Source organism: Citrus clementina, unplaced genomic scaffold (genome assembly GCF_000493195.1).
Source record: "Citrus clementina cultivar Clemenules unplaced genomic scaffold, Citrus_clementina_v1.0 scaffold_6, whole genome shotgun sequence".
In the NCBI taxonomy this organism is placed as follows: domain Eukaryota; kingdom Viridiplantae; phylum Streptophyta; class Magnoliopsida; order Sapindales; family Rutaceae; genus Citrus; species Citrus x clementina.
The window spans coordinates 309,486-326,809 of NW_006262139.1; the positions used below are offsets into that span (position 1 = coordinate 309,486).

Genomic DNA, 17,324 nt, shown 5'->3' on the forward strand with positions numbered 1-17,324 from the left:
CGTGATTGAAAGAAGCAGTAAACAGAAGGGAATGGCAAGGATGTATAAACACTGCAGTGCATTACTGATATATAGATTATTGATTCATTTTTTTTCTTTCACCTTAATTATCTACTTAGTTAATCCTTCATGAGTGCAAAGGAAAAATAGATCTATATCTCTGTTAAAACCTAACCAGTAATGATTAATATTCTAGAATAAGCTCTTGCACATTCAACCACTGAATAAATGGGTTATAATGATAAAATAACCATTCACTAGATATACCAAACTCTGATACAAGTTTCAGACTTCCAGTCATGTAAAATATAGGCATTTAGTGTATGATCTATGCCAGAGCATATCTTAACACGACATGTAACGCAGTATCCACACTGAACAACTGAAATAGCAGATATGGAGGATACATTCATGTTGCATGACATGTAACCATATGAAAGCTTCACATTAGTGATCCAACAAATGGGATGGCTGAATGAGACAGCGGAACTATCCCCAATCCACAAAAGGAAGTAGGGGATATCCACCTTCAGGTGGAGGCTTCAAGGACGGAGGTAGATTTCCCCATGACATTCCCATGCTATCTCTCATCATATCACCTATGATGTAAAATGACAATAAATGTAAGCATCAGAGAGAAATGTAAAAAGTAACAAAAAGAAAGAAAGTAAAGATCAAATCCATAAATTTATAGAACTACTTAGTCATAAAAAGGGTACCAACAGATACAATTTTAACTAATGTGATTTAAGGGCCCTAAACTACAAAATAACAAACAGGCTGATCAGAATCTGACAGCTATTGACGAACATAATTCAAGCCTAAGCAGCAACTAGTGTAAATTTACCAGGGAAAGAGCTTCCACCAGCTAAATAAATCCTTTGATCAACCGATGATGACCGAGCATTAATATCCGTAAATCCAGTAGCTGATAAGAGAAATGCATCGCAAAAAAAAGTTCCAAAAAATGCCGGCTAAAATAGTACATCAAAGAGGAAGAACACAGATATCATCTACATCAACAACAAACAATAAGATGCAAGGGCAAAAAAATACCTCTGAGACCCTGATTGCCAGAATTTTGAGGGGGGTTGTTCTTGGGATGCAAGTATTTACAAGAATCACCAAATGGGCAAAAACCCTTCAAACCAAATCCCATATGAAGCACAATTAATTCAACAAAATGAAAATAAAAAACAACATAACGGATAATTTTCCCCAAAAAAGAAAAGTACTGTTTTGACGAAGCGGCTGCAAACCCCCTTTGGAAATCCATCTGGGTAGGTTTGATTTGTCTCTGCAATCAAGAAAGCACAAGCCAGAAAGAGTATGATATTGTAAATTCAAGCGTATTTTATAAATATTATTAGAAAAAGAAAAAAGAGGGGGGGGGGGGGGAGTGGGAGTACTGACCATTGAGAGAATCGTACCAAAGAGCCTTGGCTCGAAGGTGTTGGATGCCTTGAAGATGGCGTTTTCTGGCGAAATAAGTGTCTTGAAACTGCTTGTCACAGTAGTCACAGTAGTATTTTCCCAGCGGCATTTCTTTGTGGATTTGTTTGATATTTCCCTTGTTCAAAATCCATTTTTATAGGTTTTTGAAAGCATGAATTTCATTAACTGCCCTCAAGTTTTGTAATAATTATAGAGAAACGCCCTTATTAGAAAATATAAGCACATAAAACCTTGAGAAGTTATTTAATTGTGATGTGATCATCCTTTTGTGTGAGAGGCGAGTATCTAATTCACAATTGTTTGAAATCTCCTCGTAATAAAGATAAGGGAAGGCAAATCTCGAATCAACATTTTAGTCCGATATTTTTTCTATGATCCAAATTTTGGCGACCAATCAAAGAGGGTGATTGAAAATCATTCATTAAACCCCGAGGGTAAATATACAAATATTTATTTTCTTTTTCATTCTTTTTTAAAAGATTGGAAGGTGGGAAAAATTAAATCAATTTTTCATCTCCTACCTTATCTAAATGGAAAATGATGTTTGCCCCGGGTCAAACCCCGAAAATAATTTATCTGCATCGTTTTCTTTATTTTTTTTCTTTTTCGTTTCTTCATTTCTTTTTCGTTTCTTCCATCCTCGACCGAGATCCACATCCCTTGAGTCAACAGTAGAACGGGATCTACTAATTAAAGCTCCATCTTCTTTGTCTTAAGCTGAACGAGATCCACAGCCCTTGCATTTAGTGAAGAACAAGACCAACAGCAGCTGAGTTTCGGCTGCGAACTTTGTCCTTGAAAGCTGAGTTTTGACGGAACAAGACCAACAGCAACTGCGAAGTTTCGGCAGAGTAAGATTAACATTGTGCCTGAAAGCTTGAATTTTTTTTTTCGGTATTGTCTTCTTTGTAGCATTTAGTTTTTTAATTTTATTTAAAATTTTTCCCTGCGTTTTTACAACATTGTAACATTGTAACATTGAATTTATTTCTTCAGTTCTTATATTCTTGATTTGTCTCATTTCCATTCTCATGTTTGTATGAAACTTTGTTTTGGGTGATATTGGCGATATTTGACAATTACGTTAATATAATGGGTATTAAGCTGAGAATTTGTTTTTCCTCCTTATTTTCTTGAGTTGAATTTCATCTACCCCATTGCATGTCTCAGGTTATTGAACAACTTGAAGAATTGGATAACTATGATAGGATCTAAGATTTTCGGGAAATTGCAAAAGACTACCAACTAAGTGTTAAAGCTACTTTCTCAACTATGCACATACCTAGGAGTCAACATGGGTGTTTAGCATCTGTTTTAAAGATGACCTTTCATTATTTGCTGAAACATATTGAATAAGTCTTTCCATACATTAGCTGTTAGCATCACTAAGAATAAAAAAGCAAAGTTGTTTGAAGCTAAATTGATGGTGATGTTAATCTATTTTTAATCTAGAAATGATGTTGTTTATTAAATTGGGTTGTAGCTTCGTAGGATTCAAAATCAATTTAAAAAATTGTGAACGAAGAGAGGTAGAGTAATGACCTGGGCTCTACTTTTTTATAATTATGTATGTAACGTCATTTCTAATCGATTATTTGATACATATATTTCTAAGGTAGGTTAGTGAGAACAGGAAAGTTTCAAGTAAGAGTCATTTGGAGCTAAATCGACGGTGATATTAGATAATATTTAAAGTTAAATAATATTGTTATAGTGGGTGATAGGTTCGTATGATTCAAGATCATTGGTACTGAAATGTGAATGAAGAGAACTTTACAAGAATTTGGAGAAGTTTCTATTGCTAATACTCTTGTTAATTACCATCTATTGGATTTGTTTCATTTAATTACCATATGAGTTGTTTCATTTTGCTTTTTAAATTTTGTTTCTAAATTTAATGAATTTGCGATAAATAACTAATAAGATATTGAATTATTTTAATTTGCAGCAGTTAATAGATAATTTCGAACAAGTGAAGGAGGTTGATGAAGTTGGGGAATTACAGGATTTACAAGGGGCTGATTTGGAAGAAAACAATGAGGAATTGGTAGTGGAAAATGTTGTTGAGCCTACGGTTGGGATGTCTTTTGATAGTCCTGATGAAATGTTTGAATATTATAAAACTTATGGCCTACAAGAGGGGTTTCCAATTATGCGGAGATCTTGTAGAAAAGGGGATGATGGGAGTTTGAGATATGTGACATTTACTTGTAGGAGAAACGACAAGTCAAAAGCCAAAGCCACTAATGTTTTGCGGCTTCAACCAAACCAAAAAATTGGATGCAATGCTAAAATTGAAGGACGTTTGGATATTGTTAGTGGAAAATAGGTAATTGGAAATTTGATCCTTGAATACAACCATGCCGTGAGTCCGAGCAAGAGTAGGTATTATCGATGCAACCGTTCTATTAGTCCTTTTGTTAAAAAGCAGCTTGAAATAAATGAAGAAGCTGGAATTAAAATGGCTCAACGTTTTAAGTCCATTGTTGTCGAGGCTGGTGGCTTTGAAAATGTGTCATTTTTAGAATATGCAGAAATCATGTTGACAAGGTGAGGCGATTAAGACTCGGAGAAGGGGATGGTATTGCAATTCAGAGGTATTTTCAAAAAATGCAAACAGAAAATGATGGGTTTTACTTCAGTATTGACCTAAATGAGGAGGGTCGGTTAAAAAATATATTTTGGGCAGTTCCAAGGAGCAGGGCAGCCTATAAGGACTTTGGGGATGTTGTCACATTTAATACCACATACCTAACAAACAAGTATAACATGTCATTTGCTCCTTTTGTAGGAGTTATTCATCATGGTCAATCAATTTTGTTAGGATGTGAGTTAATTTCGCATGAGGACACGGAAATATTTTCGTGGTTATTTGACACATGGCTATCATGTATGTTTGGGTGTCCTCCCCTTGGAATCATTACAGATCAAGATAAAGCGATGAAAAACGCAATTCATATTATTTTTCCAGACACTAGGCATCGATGGTGTTTGTGGCATATATTGAAAAAGGTGCCGGAGAAGTTGGGAAGGTATGTAGAATATTATGCCATTAGAGTTTCACTGCTTTCTGTTGTTTATGATTTACATACTCCTGTTGAATCCGAGAAAGCTTGGCATGACATGTTAGATAAATATTATCTTAGAAATAATCAATGGTTGAATGGTTTGTATGAGGAAAGAAATCGTTGGGTTCCAGCATTCGTGAAAACTACTTTTTGGACTGAAATGTCAATCACTCAGCGTAGTGAGAGTATGAATGCTTTCTTTGATGGGTATGTTAACTCGAAGACAACTTTAAAGTAATTTGTGGAGAAATATGAGAAAGCAATGAAAAGTAAAATTAAGAAAGAATGGCAAGCAGATGCACAGAGTTTTAGCCAACGGTTGCCATGCCGTACCAGTTTTGCCATGGAAAAGCAAGTTGAAGAAGTGTATATTATTTCTAAGTTTCAGGAATTTCAGCAGGAGTTGGTGAATAAGATATATTGTGAGGTTTTCAGTTGTGGGGGGTCAGAATATGAAGTTATTGAAAACGATGAAAAGAGTAGAGAAAAGACTTTTAGAGTCATTTTCGAAAAAGATGAAGGTGAAATTCGTTATGTGTGCTCAATGTTTGAATACAAGGGCATTCTTTTCAAACACGCTATCATAGTGTTGTCACGTAACCGTGTGCAATTACTGCCTAAAAAGTATATCCTACGAAGATGGAGGAAAGATGTGCGGAGATTCTCTAGTAAAGTCAAAGTCAGTTATGATGCACGGAGTTCGAGCATTGAACATCAGCGATATAGAGAGAAGTGCACTGCTTTTTATGATGTTGCTGAGGTAGCTTCCAAAAATAAAGAAAGCCATAAAAACACTATGGGTTGGATCGAGAAAGCTATGAAGGATGTATCTGTAAATGTTCGATGTGACGGCGACGATGCAACCATTGATGGTGGATCCAGTAGTAACATACAAGATCCAGTGGTAAGTCGGCGTAAAGGTCGTCCACCTAGTCAAAGAAAGCAAAAGCAATTTAAGCGGTCAAAATAGAAATCGAACAACGTTTCGATAAACACAATTATAGAGGTAATTGTATATACTTTAGATTAATTTAATACTTTAATACATTCATTTTAAATTAATTTAATATATACTTCAAATGTGCGTTGACTGCACTCCTAAGACGCGAAGATACATGATTTATCTTCTCAGGTGGCTACTACAATCCCAACACAAGAGAGCAATATGGCTACGGTAATATTTTTTTATTTGTTATTTCATTTCATTGTCATATGTTTGATAATTTGTGTTTAACTTTTTCTTTTTTTTTGGTACAACAACCACAACAAGCACCCTCACAACATGCATTTTTCCCCCTTACTATCAATATTGGATTAATTACGGTCCAGCTCATCATGTACACTTGCAACATGCACCGCAACAAAATTTCGAGGAGGCCAATCAAGGGGAGTTTTCAACTAATGAACCAAGCATGTAATCGAAGTTAGCTTATGCTTATGTTTTATGTATTATTCAACTAATGAACTAATGTAATTTGGTGTATGTGTATTTCGACATTTTTTAAATTCTGGAGTTCATAAGTCTATTTTCAAAATTCTAGAAATGGATTAATTTGGAAAATATTAGAATCATTTGGGCCATAGTATAATTTTAAGAATAAGTTTTGGGGCCAAATTATAATTTCATAATACTGTGAATTAATAAGTCTATTTTCAAAATTTTAGAAATGGATTAATTTAGAAAATATTAAAATGATTTGGGCCATAGTATAATTTTAAGAATAATTTTTAGGGCCAAATTAAAATTTCATAATACTATGAATTAATAAGTTTATTTTCAAAATTTTAGAAATGGATTAATTTGGAAAATATTAAAATGACTTGGGCTATAGTATAATTTTAAGAATAATTTTTGGGGCCAAATTACAATTTCATAATATTGTGAATTAAATCCAGAGAGTCAAACTACTCGGAAACTTATATTTAACATGAAAATGCTATTACATATGTCTACAAGTCTTTAACTTGAAACAACTTAAAAATAATACTTTAAGAGAAAACATAATACAACAATCATCAGTATTTTAATAAAATCATATCGTGGTGCCTCTCTCTTTCGAAGTTCGTCGTCCAACAATCGCCTCTGCACTTCGCGTTCTCGCATATGCTCAAGTTCTTTATGCAATAATTGAAATTTAACGAACAAACACTCGATCTCTAAAGCTAACTTCCTAACTTCATCCACTAACAAGTCTATTTTCTCTTCGCTAGGTTTACGATCTTCTGCCCATTGAAAGTTCTACATCCGCTACAAATCCAAAATTTCCGATTTGGATTTTTTGTTGTGCGTGACGTTAACAACTCCATATGATTACCGTATCCATTACACATTTGCAATGAGCTTCGATTCTCACTTAACTCGGATGACATTGTTTGTAGTTAATAGTCCCTTGGGAATAAACTGTCCAAAAAGGAAAACAATTACAGTTAATAATGCCAAAGAAATTACCCAAATCAAATTTTAATTGCAATTACAGTTAGTTAGACTTAAAAGAAAATAAAACTGGAATATGAACAGCATGACAACTGGAACATGAAAATTGGAAACTGGAACATATGAACAACATGATTACTGCCTGAAAAGAAATTACAACTAAATTCTACAAGCAACTATCCAACAACCACCCAGCAGCTAATGCGAAAACTACAACCAATATGCCAGAAAGGCTACATATGTCTCGCGTAGCTGACCCAAATTCAAAAAGTTCAACAAAGTAACCAATAAATTCAGCCAGCAACCACCCAGCAGCTAAAATGAAAACTAGAAGCAACATGCCAGAAAGGCTATCAAAGAACCCAAGCCAAAATGCACGCAATCTATATACCAAAATGCACACAATCTATAAACTGTCAACTGGAGATAAAATACAAGCCTCCATCAATAATATTAATCATCATCACTCGGTTACATTAATTCAAAAAATAACATGAAATAAAGAAAGAGAGCAGCTGCAATTGATTCAAATAAGGAATATCTCATGCTCAAAAATAACAGACAAGTTTCAGCTGCATAAGCCCAAAAATAATAGAGAGAGCAGTTGCAATTGACTCAGGTAGCGTTTACATTTTGGATTGGAGTGGGAATCCTAGGATTGGGAGTGGGAGTAGGTTGTTTACTTACATTGGAATGAGAGAATGGAATTGAAACAAAAATCTAATTTATGTGTTTACATTGTCTTGGATTGGGAGTAAATAGTTTTAAATTACAATTTTACCCTTATTTAAAGAATTAAAATTTGTAATTAAAAAATTAATAAAAAATATATTTAAAAAATAAAATAAATATTTTATTATATTTGTAAATTAATAATAATTATTAATATTCTTAATTATGTAAATCATAATTTTTTAATTAATTTTAATATAATTATTAAAATTAATGTTTAATATTATTATTTTTAATGAATTTAATTTATAAAATAATATATTATTATTATTTAAATAAATATACTATTTATTTATTTTTATTTTATTAAATTTAATAAAATAAATATGTTTATAATTATTATTTTTAATAAATATGATATTATTTATTTTATTAAATATTATTTATTTATTTTAATTATGAGGGTAAAAAGGAAAGAGGGGGGAGTGGGAATCCACTCCCCACTCCAAAATTAGGTGGGACCCACGGAGTGGGAATCCCACTCCCCCCTTAAAAATAGTAAGTAAACACTAGAGTGGGAGGAATCCACACTCCACACTCCCACTCCAGAAAGTAAACACAACATCAATTCAAAAATCTCTTCGAAATCTTCCAGAGCAAAATGTCCTTTTCATCATCCAGAACAAAATACAAGCCTCAACATTAGCAAATTCAAAATTATACCCAAATTCAGCCGAAACTCAATTACAATTTAACACACTTAAATAAAACGGGAATCACAATAGCTATCCAAATTCAGCCGAAAATCAACATTAGCCGAACCTCAACATTGCAGAGCAATGAAATTAAAGTAAAGAGGAAAAAAATTTAGCATATGCAAAGTAATGAAATTAAATTAAAGAGGAAGAAAATTTAGCACTTGCAGAGCAATGAAATTAAATTCAACATAACTATCCTAACCTAGATCAACCAAATCGTCCCCATTTTGCCATAACCTAAAGAGGGAAAAATGAAGCATTACCTCATGCTGTGAACCTTGCCGCTTCGTGAGTTCAATTTCTCGAACAAGTTTCGGCTACCAACGTTACCAGCGTTGACGGTGACCGTGGCTGTGAGTCGGTCGTGATGGATCCCGAATGCCTGGACCTCGGGAGAGGAGGGAAAGTAACGAATTTTTTGAAGAATCGAAGAGATTTACGGTCAAACAAAACAAGACCAAGTTGGGATGTCTTCTCTCTGTTGCTCTGTTGCTTTCGCAGGTTAAACGAAGAAATCAAAACGAAGAAGAGATTTTATTCTTCTCAAAATATCATCAGAAACGTCGTTGTTTTGGAGTATTCCAAAAAAAAAAAATAATCAAAACGACACCGTTTAAGTTATTTTTGGGGTTTGACCTGGGGCAAACATCATTTTTCTATGAAAATCGAGAAGCAAAAAAAAAAATTAAAAACAAAACGACAACGTTGTGTATTTTTCGGGGTTTGACCCAAGGCAAACATCAGAGCACTCTATCTAAGTATACGAACTCAGATGGTCCATTAAAAAAAATAGAAAGAAAGAAAAAGCTTAAAACCCACTCTTCAAGTTCCTAAAGAATAAATGCCGATATTTAATATATGATAATCCAAGAATGTATTATGAATATCTATAAGTGGCTCCTACAATCGCATTCTCATGCTTGGAAGCAATCCCATGTAAGACGAAAAGTAATTATAAGAGCCATGGGCTGTTTTCATTCGACCAATACTAGCTTTCCAATCAATTTGTACAATGAGTTCCAATCAATTTGGGCAATGAGTTGCGGCCCTATCATTTTCTCCATCACCAAAAATTTTACAAAGAAAAAAAAAAAGGAAAAAGAGAAAATAGGCTCAGATTGGTGCCACCAGTTTTTGAAGGTTAGAGCCACAAAAGCAGCTCTTTCCAAGGATCTCAGTCATTCGCAGAAGTGCTTTCTACACAAGGGACAAGCAGAGTAAAACCAGAACAAAAATAGAAAAGCTCACGTTAAACCCACTACATGAATTTCTATGATGCGACCACCGGTATGTAAAGCCACAGAGAACTCTTGAAACAGATGAAACATTTAGATAAAAATATTGATATTTGTCTGCTAAGGATGTTACAATCTGTTGTGATACAGAGGGATCAGATGCATCTGATTTCGCATTGAGGTTTAGGCAAGATTTAAGTAGCATATGGCGCTAAATCTGCTTTCACATAATGACATAGTGATACATCAAAAAACATACAAGAAAGAGGAACAAATACAAACATCACAGATACGACCAATACAGACATAACTTGCATACAAGGCCAACATTTTTGTCTGCTTTTGTTACATTTCATCACATGAAATCACAAGCCAAGAAAGGGGCATTGCTTTCTAGCATGCTCTGGTATCAATTTCACCAATATTTCCACCGGTACACCCTTCAGTTCTAGTAGTTGACAAAGCATCAAATAGCACCAAGAACAATCAGTCAATTCGGTTCTGGCATTCAGGTTAAAAAAATAATAATAATTATTGAAAGGAAGCTTTTTTGAAATAAATGCCTACCATGTGATTTGAAGTTAAATAACGGTGGAAGGAAACGTCCACTTGGCAAACGAGCATTAGGGTCACGAAGCTCATCAAAGAAGGGATGGATCAATGCATCTAGCTGCAATGGAGGTTAAAATTAAGAATTTAGAGAAATCGAGGGCATAAAGTCAGCAACATAACTCCTACTAACATGAGCAATCCGATTAATAGTTTTTAATATGAAAAATCAGAAACCTGCAACCCAACTAACATTGCAAATGTATTATAAACCAATTCCATGATTAATAACATCCAACGCTGCTAATAAGAAAGCCATCCACCTCACAAAAGAAAGTGGGACAAAAAAGATTGAAAAACCTAACCAACCTACAATCAAAATTGAATATTATTATACCTTACCTCTAGAATGAGTCAAATAATTCACTAAACTAGCCCTATCATTTCCATGTTCTCCAAATTGGTACCTCCTTGGAGTTCACTCAAAATTGTCGCACATACTTCAAAAGAGTACAGCAAACTAAGAGCGAAAGCAAAAATGGTGTAAAACTAGCAATGATGGACAGTTGGAAAATAAGATTCTTTTACTTACAGCAGTGCACCGTAAGTTGGGAGAGTATTGCAGCAATCTTGATACCAGATCAACAGCCTCAGGGGGCATGCGCTTTGGGAATATCTGAAGATGCGGAAATAATCAAATATTATGATTAAATAAGGTAAAACAAAACATATCTCTTCTCTTTTGATTCACACAAAAGAATTGATTGATGATTCCTAATACCTTGTGCCACGGGTGAGCTTTTATCTGAGGGAATTTGAACTCAGTATAGTTGGGGTTCATGCATTTTATTTCCTCCCTTGTAGGAGTACCTAATACCTGAGAAACAAAGACATTGCATCCGTCATCCATCATAAAAAATCTGACCCATCTAATAGAAGCAATACAGGATTAAGATAAACCATGATTGTACCCTATTGAGAAGCATTGTTATCAAATCAATACAACAAGTACACTAATCAAACAAAGGGCATATTCCAAGTAAATATCAACCAGCTGACATTTCTCTGACACAGTCAAAGTCCTTCATTTCAAATATTTGGCAAGATTCATTTCATATATTTGGCAAGATTTAACGCAGACAAATATTGCACCTCATTTCTAATAATTGGCAAGATTCAACACTGACAAATATTGCACAATGGTACCCTATCTCACCTAAATAGATGCATACGTAGAAACATGTATCTGTGTGTGTTTTGAAGGTTGTTATCAATCCAACATCCAAGCATTTCAGGCCCATAAGATTTTTTTTTTTACTCAAAAGAAATAAAATCCACTCAGTAAACACACATTTAATGTATGCACAAAAATATATTGCATTACATAAACACTCTCAGATTATAGAATTACCTTAATAATCTCAACCAGCTGGTCAACTCCACTGTCGCCGGGAAATAGAGGCTGAAAAAATAAAATAAAATAAAATAACTAAGCTAACTTTAGACATTATTTTTTTTACCAAACAGTAAATCTTCCGTGCATCAACCGCCTACCTTTCCAAGCATCAGCTCAGCAACAACACAGCCAGCAGACCATATATCAATAGCTGTGGTGTACTCAGTTGCTCCAAATATAAGCTCAGGTGCTCTATAATACCTGGAGCATATATAGGATATATTCGGTTCACCTTTTACCTGCCAAAGATCACACAAAATAATATTGTCAAACCTTCCAGTCAAATCAAGAGAAAGTAAATAGATGTGCACGGTATTGAATTTACAGAATCCAAACATACCAAGACTTTTGCACTTCCAAAATCACAAAGTTTGACCTGGTGAGTATGTGGATTTACCTGCACCAACAAAAAATAAATGAACAAAAATCTAACCACAAGCAAGCTTCAAACTATGTTGAGATGCTGCTTAAAATAAGAATCCAAAAGGTTAAAAGCAGAATGAATTTCATATAATGAAATTCGCTTGTATCACATTCCACTGAAGCACCACACATATAATGCTTAAAAAATATCCTTGACTTCAAACATAAAATCAACTTTGCTTCTATCTATTTCGAACAAAGCATAAAGTTACACAACTTAATCTCATCATATATTGAATGTGTATAACACTAGTACAGCTCAACAATCATTTTGATTATAAACTTTATAAATAGTATTTAAGTCCCACCAGGTAAATCAATCAAATTGGAATTAAGGTTATGAAAAAAGGTAGAACATACCAAAAGATTTTGAGGTTTTATGTCCCGATGACACACTCCAATACTGCGATGAATGTAAGACAATGCCCTAAAGATCTGCAAGTTCCAGAATTATATTACCACCAAGAAATAATTCAAACAGAAAAAAGATAATCAATGAGATGTATTCCTTGTATAGGAATATCTGTATTTATCAATCAAAATCAAATTGAAGAACAGCAAAGAAGAGGTAGAGAAAGAAACACTAAAAAAGTATTGAAATTGTTTTCAACCATATACCTGGTATGCATAAAGTTTCACATATATCATTGGCATCCTTTGGTTCAACTTGTTGAAATGTTTGACCACACGATGAACAGTTTCAGGAACATACTCAAGAACAAGATTGAGATAAAGTTCATCCTTGTCAGTTGTTGAAAAGAAGCAATGCTTCAAAGAGACAACATTTGGATGGTCAAGTAGACGCATAGTTTGAAGCTCACGGTTCTTGTACCTCTTATCCTGGAGAACCTTCTTTATAGCTACAGTCTCACCTGTCTCTAAGCACTTGGCCTAAGTTACAAAAGAAAGAGAGAGGAAAATATTGTTAACCAATTTGGAGTATAATTACACCTACACATCATAGCTACCAGTAACAAAACAAATGACATAAATGCTTACCTGGAAAACAACTCCAAACGATCCCTGTCCAACAATGCGCTCAGCCATGTAGCTTATTGTCTATAATTTAAGCAGATAATTCTGTTAGTAGAAAACCAAAATCCCCTTTTTTTTTTCATAGAGAAGCATAAGTGGATAACCAATTAGAGGGAAAATATCAATATAAAACTTTCAGGACAATTTACACCATATTCATCAGCAAATGAGTATCTCACACGGCAAACTTTTATGCCAAATCAAATTTACAAACATTATGAACATCTGTTCAACTGAATAGCCAGTAAAACATGCACAGAATGAAGTTTAAATGAGATAATTAATTATACAAATCTAAAACATTTACAGGTTTATCATACATTCATCAATGACTGCAGCAAAGATTTCTAAAACAAGTGATGCTTTGTGAGGTGCAGGAGGCGGCCAGTGGTAGCAAACTGTTCCAATGCGTATAACAAAACTTATTGCTTAGGAAATGAATAAAACCCGGCATTAAAAGCAGTTCCAGGAGAAAGTAAACAATTTGACTGAGAAAATCATGATTGCAATGATATCTCAAGGAGAAGAAATAGAAGGAAAGAAAGCTATACCTGCTTTGGTTGACCATTTCTTCCACCAATGGTTGTCACAATTATATGACCTGTCTCTGTTCCATTGCCGTCAACGACTGTCGCTTCCATTTCCTATAAAGTTAAAGGATCCAATAAATGTTAATGACCTATATTAGATAATTAATAAAGACAAGAAAGAGTAAGGCGAAAAAGTTAACCAATGACATATATACCTTGTCGTCCCTAATTTTCATGTCATTCATCTCCTCAGGTAGCTTATCAACACCAACAGTATGACCACTGGATTCTCTCACACAAGATGTTGGTGCCACACCCACTGAAGCCATTTACAAGACGTAAAAGCGCCCAGTCCTGCTACTTTTCACCACACCAGTACCATGCATTCAGCTGCCACCAAAAACGATGTTAAAAATACTGAAAACTTTAAATTAAAAGATGCAAGGAACAAAATGATTTCTTTATTCATTCTTAATATCTTCATTGACAACAATGTAAACATTCAAATCAGTCAATCATCTGAATCTGTTAAAATCCTCATAATCACTACACTTGCCCCCCAAAAAATGTTCATATAGCATAGCAAACAACGAAGCTTCAAAATGATCATTCAATAGAACAAACCTGAGGTCCAAAACCACACTTTCTATCCTTGATTTAAGACTAAGAAACAAAATAAAGTCTTACCATTTTTTCACATCTGACTTAAAAGCATCTAAGCACCAAATAAACGGGCACATAACACCACTAGCCTGGATAAGCCTAGTACTTGATTTTCAGTCTTACTTCCTGTTTATCCCTATGTCTATTCCAATTAGCATTTCTAGAAAATATGAAGTAAGAACCTTCCTAAGTAGAAGAAAATAGATCCTCAATCGTTTCATATTCTCTTTTTCTTATATGTACTATGATCTTAGGCTTTGCTTCTAAAATTTCTCATAAAATCCTTGTTCTGATTGAAAATGTAGTCATCTTGTCACTAGATTTCATCACTCCTATATTAAATTACAATTACATGCACTTCATACCATCAAAACCTACCCAAAACATTCCATTATAAGGAAATATTTAAAATTTCATTCATAATGGGTTCATGATTCTAATTCGATTAATATTCAATTTATGAAGATGCTATGATATTAAACAATCATGAAGTTAATCCTACTTGTGTAGCTAAACAAACCCAACCAACTCACAGAAGATGTTTGAATTAGAACATGCTATGAGATTAGATTATCACAAGAGATCATTCAAAGTATGAAACGAAATGAGCCCAACTAATTCGATTGATATTAATGAAAACTAGACGAACCCGACTGACCAACTGGATAACAATTTCATTTCTTTTCCAAAACTCATAAGCCAAGAATCCCACATAAAACATAACACTATTTGATATGCACAATCAAAGCAACTAAAGCTTCCGCTATTGACCCATAAAAATTATAAAATAATAATAATATTATTAATATTAATAACTAATTATATTAAAAATAATATGAATCATTAAAACATACCCATAAAAGGATTCCGCACAAACATAAAGGATACATATACCCAGAAAGGAAATTTCATTAAATAAGCAAGCATAAGAACAAAACACAAATAATCATATCAACAACCACGCTCATTGAAAAAACCACCCGAAATAAGTAAGATAAATAAAAGCAATTGATTAAAAGATCTACTAATCAAACCAAAACCCCAAAATCAAAAATCCTAAAGAGATAAGTATAAAATATAAAGATAAATTTTAAAAAAAAAAGAAAAGAAATGACCCAAAACATAAAAAAGAACCCGCAGATCCCAATCAACAGTGCAAAAACCCGATCCAAATCCAACGAACCGAATACAAAAACCCATTTCAGGAGACACAAAAGTAACAAGAAAAAACAGAAACTAAAGAAATGGAAACATGCAAAAAGAAGATAAAAATCAAAAGGATTATAAATAATATGTATACCGATCGAAAGGCAAAAATTCTGAGAGACCACCAAAAACAGCGTCGTTCTGGGAACCAGCGGATTTCGAAGATCACGTTGAATATGGAGAGAGGAACTTTTGAAGATGATAGAATTTTTTTTTTTTTTTAACCCTTATTTTTCTTCTGGGCTGTGCGAATGCGCCTATTTGGCTTTCTCTCGCTGTGTTTTGCTTTTTGTGTTTTCTATTTTTATTTTTCTATATTTTTTTATATTTTATTTTATTATAAATCCTCCACAATAGTTTATCAAAATAACTATTGAGTCCACGAACTTATGACTTGTTACAAATTAGTCCCACTCCCGCCATTCTAATGATTCGTTTGAGGCAGCTGCGCCATAGACAACCCATAAAAATATAGGAGGTGAAGTACCTATTAGTGATAGCACAACTGTCTCCAACACACCCTAAGTTTGTTAGCCCCAATTTAATTTTGAATTGAAGTATTATAACTTTTGATTCATGGCCTTTATAAAGTAAAATCACTAACTTTTTTTTATAGATATTTTAACTAAAATGTTCTATTAAAATCAATCATGTGTTAAACACTATTTAACACAATAACTGACACTTGTTTGATTTTTTGCTAATTATTATTATATTTACTTGAAAACCAGTTGTCGTAACAATTAACTCCTCTCTCAAAATTTACTCTTTTCCTTACGAATCAAATCACGATTTTACTTGACGAAGAGGGATTTCTTCCATTTTTTATTTTATTATTTTATGCCTCCTTCTTATGTATAGGCAATTGTCTCCATTAATTTAGATATACAATGGATGTATTTTAAAATCTATGATGATTTACCTTCTTTCAGAATTTCATTATATGTTAGTAAATTTTCTTCTAGCTATGACTGTGGGAGGCTTCTAAACTTTGAATTTGAAAAATTACAAATTTTAGATCAATTCTTATAGAAGATCTATTAAAAAATTGACTATAGTGATGATTGGTCTTCTAAAATAATTAAGTAATATTCTTACCTAAGTTTTAATGTGTTGTGTGCACGTTAGAATGAAAATATCTTGTGTAATATTTTTTTTTCCCGTTCATCAAAATCATTTATCAATTTTCACCCAATTGTAAAGTGGTATAGATTGACTGCGAAGTAATCTTTAGCTTGTTTTTTACATATAATATGCACTATTGAGAACTCTGCATGAAACGGGCTACTTGGAATGTAATGATAATTTTGTATGGTACAAAATAATCCCTTGAAAGGGGCTAATATGGGCGAGTGGTGAATAAAAAGGGTTTTATCAGATTTTAGAACTACCAAGGAGCGGTGCGATAATAATCCTTTTCCAATGGAGTGTGGTGTGCTGTGCTGGCGACAGAAAAATGATAAGCTAAATTATAAAATAATAGTATCCTCATAATGGGTCATGTTTTCAATATTTTTTTTTATTTCTTAGGAAGAAATATTTATGATAAATTTTGTGGACTACATTGGCTTTTCGATTTGTGTTTGACCACTGAATTACATACGACATTACTTTAAATGGATTTTGAAGTTTTAAAATTAGTGTGGCTTTCAAGCTTTTGGCAGGAACGAAAAAATGATTTAGGCACCCGACAAAAAATCTGACCATTTCAACTTCATTGATTTTATTTTACCTTCTGAGTGGCACTGAAAAAATTAATATAAACCAATTTACAATTCAAGTCAATGTTACCAAACAAAAGATAGCGGCGGCATGAAAGATAAAGAGAGTGTTTATTTTG

At 33.4% G+C, this 17,324-nt stretch overlaps 4 protein-coding genes across 4 annotated transcripts; 2 read left to right on the forward strand and 2 right to left on the reverse strand.

The window, feature by feature from the left end:
- Positions 1–227: 227 nt before the first annotated feature.
- On the reverse strand, positions 228–1,544 carry LOC18038805 (zinc finger CCCH domain-containing protein 3). The gene is made up of 5 exons (XM_006428178.2): positions 1,414–1,544; positions 1,236–1,297; positions 1,057–1,141; positions 848–928; positions 228–599 (listed from the first exon to the last, which is right to left on the reverse strand). Exons 1-5 carry the CDS (start codon positions 1,541–1,543, stop codon positions 490–492), a joined length of 468 nt encoding a protein of 155 aa, XP_006428241.1. The 5' UTR covers position 1,544; the 3' UTR covers positions 228–489.
- A 1,672-nt stretch (positions 1,545–3,216) lies between these two features.
- Positions 3,217–4,761, forward strand: LOC112097205 (protein FAR1-RELATED SEQUENCE 5-like). The gene is made up of 4 exons (XM_024181811.1): positions 3,217–3,267; positions 3,404–3,769; positions 3,887–4,005; positions 4,098–4,761. Exons 1-4 carry the CDS (start codon positions 3,217–3,219, stop codon positions 4,759–4,761), a joined length of 1,200 nt encoding a protein of 399 aa, XP_024037579.1.
- A 24-nt stretch (positions 4,762–4,785) lies between these two features.
- LOC112097206 (protein FAR1-RELATED SEQUENCE 1-like) lies at positions 4,786–5,493 on the forward strand. The gene has a single exon (XM_024181812.1). It carries the CDS (start codon positions 4,786–4,788, stop codon positions 5,491–5,493), a length of 708 nt encoding a protein of 235 aa, XP_024037580.1.
- Positions 5,494–9,718: 4,225 nt separating this feature from the next.
- LOC18039431 (shaggy-related protein kinase alpha) lies at positions 9,719–15,762 on the reverse strand. The gene is made up of 13 exons (XM_024181952.1): positions 15,579–15,762; positions 13,831–14,005; positions 13,637–13,729; positions 13,050–13,109; positions 12,669–12,941; positions 12,411–12,485; positions 11,968–12,024; positions 11,726–11,866; positions 11,583–11,633; positions 10,953–11,048; positions 10,764–10,847; positions 10,190–10,292; positions 9,719–10,070 (listed from the first exon to the last, which is right to left on the reverse strand). The coding sequence occupies exons 2-13, from the start codon at positions 13,942–13,944 to the stop codon at positions 9,988–9,990; spliced, it is 1,230 nt and encodes a 409-aa protein (XP_024037720.1). The 5' UTR covers positions 13,945–14,005; positions 15,579–15,762; the 3' UTR covers positions 9,719–9,987.
- Between the last annotated feature and the right edge of the window lie 1,562 nt (positions 15,763–17,324).

Bases quoted from the DNA above. Each gene is read 5' to 3' on its own strand.
- LOC18038805 (XM_006428178.2), bottom strand. From the start codon at position 1,543: ATGCCGCTGGGAAAATACTACTGTGACTACTGTGACAAGCAGTTTCAA. The intron at 1,298-1,413 runs GTCAGTACTCCC...TCTTGATTGCAG, and splicing joins TTGGTACGATTCTCTCAATG to AGACAAATCAAACCTACCCA. The intron at 929-1,056 runs GTATTTTTTTGC...TTCTCTTATCAG, and splicing joins TGGCAATCAGGGTCTCAGAG to CTACTGGATTTACGGATATT.
- LOC112097205 (XM_024181811.1), top strand. From the start codon at position 3,217: ATGAAGAGAACTTTACAAGAATTTGGAGAAGTTTCTATTGCTAATACT. The intron at 3,268-3,403 runs GTTAATTACCAT...TTTAATTTGCAG, and splicing joins TTTCTATTGCTAATACTCTT to CAGTTAATAGATAATTTCGA. The intron at 3,770-3,886 runs GTTAGTGGAAAA...GTTAAAAAGCAG, and splicing joins TTGAAGGACGTTTGGATATT to CTTGAAATAAATGAAGAAGC.
- LOC112097206 (XM_024181812.1), top strand. From the start codon at position 4,786: ATGAAAAGTAAAATTAAGAAAGAATGGCAAGCAGATGCACAGAGTTTT.
- LOC18039431 (XM_024181952.1), bottom strand. From the start codon at position 13,944: ATGGCTTCAGTGGGTGTGGCACCAACATCTTGTGTGAGAGAATCCAGT. The intron at 13,110-13,636 runs GTATAGCTTTCT...CTTAAATTATAG, and splicing joins GAAATGGTCAACCAAAGCAG to ACAATAAGCTACATGGCTGA. The intron at 10,848-10,952 runs GTATTAGGAATC...CCGCATCTTCAG, and splicing joins AAGCTCACCCGTGGCACAAG to ATATTCCCAAAGCGCATGCC.